At 38.1% G+C, this 6,212-nt stretch overlaps 1 protein-coding gene across 1 annotated transcript in view; it reads left to right on the top strand.

The window, feature by feature from the left end:
* The window catches only part of LOC108910592 (polymerase delta-interacting protein 2), a 7,873-nt gene extending 2,519 nt beyond the window's left edge, over window positions 1-5,354 (top strand). Inside the window, exons 5-6 of the mRNA XM_018715245.1 lie at window positions 4,677-4,882; window positions 4,982-5,354. Coding sequence (XP_018570761.1) covers window positions 4,677-4,882; window positions 4,982-5,096 — 321 coding nt within the window. The 3' untranslated portion in view covers window positions 5,097-5,354. The remainder of the gene's footprint in view (window positions 1-4,676; window positions 4,883-4,981) is intronic.
* The last annotated feature ends 858 nt before the right edge of the window (window positions 5,355-6,212 follow it).

Consider the following 6,212-nt stretch of genomic DNA (forward strand, 5'->3'; position numbering starts at 1 on the left):
GGTAAAATTGGTCGTAAGTGGCGCCCTCTATGAGCAATGCTGAAATTACAACACGCATCTTATTCGTCGCCTAAAAAAATATAGTTTCACAAATTTTCAAGTTCCTAACCTACATATTTTCAGAATAATCGCAAAAAAACGATTTAAAATTTTAACTTTCAACACCCTGTATTTCCGAAACTATCAACTTTCGGATAAGGCATGTTTGCGCCAATGGTCACCATTTCACGTGTAGTATCTTCAGCTTTCAACTTTCCCATTGTTAATGAATCACCCTGTATATGCTGTGGTTAGTAGATCGTTCTTTGCTAGTTGTTCTTCTTTGTGCTACTAGGCATTGAGTAGCAATTAAATTTATGTGACACGTACTTTGTATATATCTCCCACTTTTGTCTAAGGTATCTGCCAAAAAGAAAAATTTTGGAACTTTTCTTTGTTGCCGCCGAAATGTATCAAAATCACATTGGCTACAAAATAGAGAAGTAAAATTTTTGGCCTTATATCTCTGGCCATAAATTTATAGTTTTGATATATAAAATTTGTGACAGGTGTCATAGAGATATAACAAAAACACGAAATGCTCTTTCAAATGCTCTTTCAGCCAGGTACCGATTGAGAACTAAAATTGAGCCACATCTAACACCATACTAATGAACTAACTTTAAAACCTGAGATAGTCCCAATTTGGATCTCGAAATTACTTTACTGACTAACTTTGGTAGGCAGACCATTGTAGAGAAGGAAATAAATGCTTTTTAGATTCATCTTGAGGACACAGAAAGAAATGTTCCAAGTTCCAACTTACCGGATTTCGAAATGATTGCGATATGCCAGAACTGTGAATAAATTTTGACGGGTTTACAATAGACGGCGTAACTTATGCTGTTTCGCATCGGACCCTTCTATAACTATATTCACTTCGAAGCTTTGTCATTAGATATCAAATTAAGATCCAACAAAACACCATTTGAAGTATTACTTTTCCTGTTTAATTCAAAGAAATGTGCTGCTAAAAGTCATTGTTTGCTGTTGGAAACTTACGGTGAACGAACTCCATTGATAAAAATGTGTGAATATTGGTTTCAACGTTTTAGAATTGGTGATTTCCATACAATTGACATAGAACGGCCTGGTCAACCGAAAATGTTTGAAGATGAGAAATTGGAAGCATTACTCAACCAAACAGAAAATGAGTTTGCTAAATCGTTGAATGTTGATTGCACAACAGTTTCCAAACATTTAAATATACTTGGTATGATTCAAAAGCAAGGGAAATGGGTGCCGTACGAACTGAAGCCGAGAGATATTGAACGATGATTTCTCACATGATATTGTGCGTCAAGGGCAAAAATGAAAAGGTCTTTTGCAAGAATAAGATACGATAAACCTTAATCATAGAAATTCGTGGAGTTTGCCTGGTCTTGCGTCAATATCGATGGCAAAGCTAAATATTTATGGTTCGAAGCTCATACTCTGTATTTGGTGGGATCAGTTTAGTGTTGTGTACTGTGAGCTGCTTTAACGGAATGAAATCATCATTGGTGAACGCTACCATACACAATTAATGCGTTTGAACCATGCATTGAAGAAAAAACGGACACAATTTGAGCAATTCGATAATGAAATTTTTCAACTTGACAACGCTCGACCACACGTTGCTCATGAAGTCAAAAAATACTTAGAAACGGTGAAATAGGATGTTTTACCCCATCCGCCATATTCACCAGATATTGCTCCATCGGATAACTACTTGCTTGGATCCATGGAACACGGAATGGTTAAGCAGCGCTTTCAATCTTACGAAGATATGGAAAATATTAACGATAGGTGGTGAACATCAAAAGATTAGTTGTTATTTCAACCCGGAATCCTTGAATTTATAAAAAAAATCTCCCAAAATTAATTCACAGTGCTGGTAACTCAAAATTCATCGCATTTCAGATTTGGTTTTATAAGAACGGCTCTACTTGCAATTGAATGTAAACTCAATTTAAGTAGCTCCACTGTTATACGAGGTGTGGCAATAAAATAACTAGACTAGTATCAAAACTTTTTACTACTGCCATCGCTTTTGCTTTCATCGCTTCCACACTGTCAAATCTTGCCCCCTTAGTAGTCCAAGAAATAAAGCCTTACCTCCGAAATCGGTACAGTAAGATGGATCGTGATGCAGTTTTTTGCATTGGATTCGTTAGAGCGTCCAGAAAGTTTATGACCCTATGTGACCTCATTGATCACATATGGTCACAAACTTTATGGACGCTCTAACGAATCGAATGCAAAAAACCGCATCACGATCCATCCTACTGCACAGATTTCAGAGGTTCAGTGTTTCATTTCCTCAACTATAAGCTCCGATTTAACCTTAGGAGGTAATAAAATATGTCACAGGGGCCTAAATCGGGCGAGTATGGTGGGTGTTCCAATATAGTGATGCCGTATTTTNGTTCATTACAAAAAATACAAGTTTTCAAAAAAATATTATACTCAGATATCTTTACAATTTTAATTTTTCTTATTTCACGTGTGTGGTATAACTTGGAGCATTTCTGTGTATACTAGTATGTGTAAGAGTATATTTTAGTATATATGTAAGAGCAAAACATGGAAGCAGCGGCCAGCGATTGCAGTCCTTACCTAAAATTTCATCAATGCTACCAACTGTATTAAAAGCACCAAATTAAAAAAAAATGTTTTGGATAATTTATTTAGATATTCGATAAAGCTTATGAAGATGACATCGGTACCTCGGAGACCATTACTGTTGTGATATTCGTGTTGAGCGACTCCAAAAACCCTGAGGTAACTAGTTTTGGCTAAGTTTATAACGAATTTCCACAAAACTCCAGGAGACGACGTGGAAACCGCCCACCCTGGGCACTAGGTACCGGGGAGACCGTGTCGTCGTGATATTCATGTTCAGTGACCCCAAAAACCCCGAGGTAACGAGTTTCGGCTAAGTTTATAATGAATTTCCACAAAACTCCAGGGGACGACGTGGAAACCGGCCACCCTAGGCACTAGGTACCTCGGAGACCGTCGCCGTCATGATAGTCGTGTTCAGCGACCCTAGAAACACCGAGTTTTTCCGAGTTATAAATTTTTCATATTTTTACTCTTCAAGATGCAATTTTAAAAATGCATTTTTCTTATGCACCGATCTAATTTTCATTTCTCATTGATCACATATGGTCACAAACTTTATGGACGCTCTAACGAATCGAATGCAAAAAACCGCATCACGATCCATCCTACTGCACAGATTTCAGAGGTTCAGTGTTTCATTTCCTCAACTATAAGCTCCGATTTAACCTTAGGAGGTAATAAAATATGTCACAGGGGCCTAAATCGGGCGAGTATGGTGGGTGTTCCAATATAGTGATGCCGTATTTTGCAAAGAATGCTTTACAGTGAAAGCGGAATGTGTTGCATGCATTGTTTTGGTGTAGTATCTAGGACTTGCTCTTCCACAAATCTGTTTTCATCTCCTCACTCGTTCACGAAGGGTGGTCAGAACCTCGACGTAATAATGTTTGCTGGTTGTCTCACCTTCGGGGATCCATTGAACGTAGACGATTCTGCGCTTGTCAAAAAAGACGATCATCATGGCTTTAAATTTTTATTTGCTCATTTTTGCTTTTTTTGTTGGGGTGAGATAGGGCTTTCCCAATGCATCGATTGGCGCTTTGTTTCATGATCATAGGTAAGAAACCACGTTTCATCACAAATAATCATTCTGTCTAATAGTAGAGTGCCCGGCAGCGTTAAATATGCTTAAAAATCAATTCTGTGGGCTTCGCGGGGTTACNATCATAGGTAAGAAACCACGTTTCATCACAAATAATCATTCTGTCTAACAATTCTGCATCATTCATCAAATGTTCATTCTCAATTCCTTTTGCTGTGGAGTGAGAAGTTTTACCAGTTTTGCGCAAATTTTCTGTATTTATGCAAAATCTGACGGATACTTTCTTTGTTAATTCCTAAGATTTCAGCAAGAGCTCGGACACTGAGATGACGATTTTTTCGGATCAAATTACCAATTTTCTGATTGTCGTCATCCGTTTTTGATGTTGAGGGTCCTCCAGGTCTTGGATCATTTTCAGTTGTTTTACGTACCTCCTTAAATATTTTACACCACTCAAAAACTCGTGTGAGCGATAAACATTCACTTCCTTTAACATGGCATGAGCTTCTGTGGCAGTATTCCCATATTCACAAGAAACTTGAGGTTAACTCGTTGCTCCATTTAAACACTTTGCATTTTTCCGATGAGATGCTAGTAGGAGGACATGAACGAACGATTGCTACATAGAGGCTGAGCGAAATACAACTGTGACCATCGAGCTTAGGGTGGGGGAAGCTTCAACAAGCTCGGGCATGTTTAAACTTGCCGTGACGCGCTCGCTGTTTGCCTGTAGCAGCACCAGTCCGGTTATTTTATTGCCACACCTTGTACACACTTTTACGAACCATTTGAGGTCTCATTTATTAAAATTTAAAATCCATCATTCTGTTAAAAAATTACAGTAGCCTTGTAAAATAAGGAACTTAATTACAATTTACTAGATTTTGCGAGATGAATTCCAAGTTCTCAAGTAGAGCGACATATCCATGCCTCGTTTCTCGCGTACATCCATACCGAATTTTATTCTCAAAATAGATTCATTTTTCAGTGGCGTTACTGTATAAGGCTGGAAAACCTAGGCTCGTTGAGCGTGCAGCTGAGAGAGAGACACTGGAGAATATTCTCACTTTCGGGGACTCTTGAAACCGTCAGAGGCAGGGGAGTCGTCGGTCAAGAACCGGCGTTGACGAGAACTTTACCGGCCTTCCAGTATAGCAGTCATGTTAGCCTTCAGGCGCCCAGCGGCCACATGTGGTGAGTTTTCGACCTCTTGTTGCAACGTTTTCTTTAATTATTTTAATGTTTTTCTGGAAATTGCATTTTTTGTGTTCTAATAAGAATTTTTGTATATAGGGGAACCTTTCGGATGGAACGAGAAGATGGTTACACCTTTGACTGCAGAATCCCTCCATTCTCGTTAGAGAGCAAGCCGGACGGCGGTTCTGCCACTCCTCCTGAGACAGTCTGAAGTTTTTTTGTATATAAGCACAACTTTTATTCCTGTATATAGAGCTTATTTATGATTGTGTTACAACCGAAGATAGTTTTTCTGTATCTTATATTCTGATGGTAAATGTAATAAAGACAGTTTTCAGAATGAGAATTCTTGTAATCGTAACTTTTTCATATTTAGTTTCACTTTGTGCGCCTTGTAGAATTAGACTCAATATAAAAATGTATTTATTGTACATTTAACTGAAACATGAATAAATAGTGTAATTATTAATTTTTTCTTTTTTATTTTCTTCATAGCGTTTAAAAATTATGTAGTTATACATTATATTGGTAAAATCGAACTATATAGGCAACCAGTAATACACGGTTTAGTATATTTGGTTGTATCATCACTACGAAACCATTTCTGCTATAAATGCCAATATTTGTTCTAAAATTAAAAATCTCGAAAACCATAAAAATTTGAAAGTTTTGGATTGGTCAGGACCGTTATAGTATAGAGGAATTTTTTCAGATTTTTCTGAGGACAAGATTTCTGAAAAAATCGATGGACTATACTTTTTTGTTCTCAGGTGCGGCAAAATGACCTGTTATCTTGCTCCAAATTTATATGAAAATATGTGATTTTACTCAATATATTCGCATAAAATAAAATTTTGGTATCAGGAGAGCATGAAGCGCAACAGATGTGGAAGACAAGGTCCCATATTGTTTCAATGATACACTCAGTTCAGAGCGAACAGCCGAGCTGAGCGGACGTGTTTGTTTGTGAGGTGAAGTGCATTGCAACGAGCAAGATCTACCTGCCTTTATTAAGGCTACCTGGAAAGAATCCCTTTCTTTCCTTTTAATCACCGACCTAATCCCCGGCTTAAGCATAGAGGCCGTCGGCATCTTTGTCGCAGGTACCTGTCCCGGGGTTATGCCCAGGTAAGTTTTTACTTATTTATCAGTTATTTGCATTACTTTAAAATACATTTCTTTAAAATTGCGACCCCCGACAAACAATATACCAGACAGACAAATACACCAAAAGACACGTACGCCCCCGTAAGGGGGCATCCCCACACGACTAACACTTACACACCCACCCACACACACCCACACACACCCACACCCACACCCACAC

The sequence above is a fragment of the Anoplophora glabripennis genome, unplaced genomic scaffold (assembly GCF_000390285.2).
Source record: "Anoplophora glabripennis isolate ALB-LARVAE unplaced genomic scaffold, Agla_2.0 scaffold706, whole genome shotgun sequence".
NCBI classification, from domain to species: Eukaryota; Metazoa; Arthropoda; class Insecta; order Coleoptera; family Cerambycidae; genus Anoplophora; species Anoplophora glabripennis.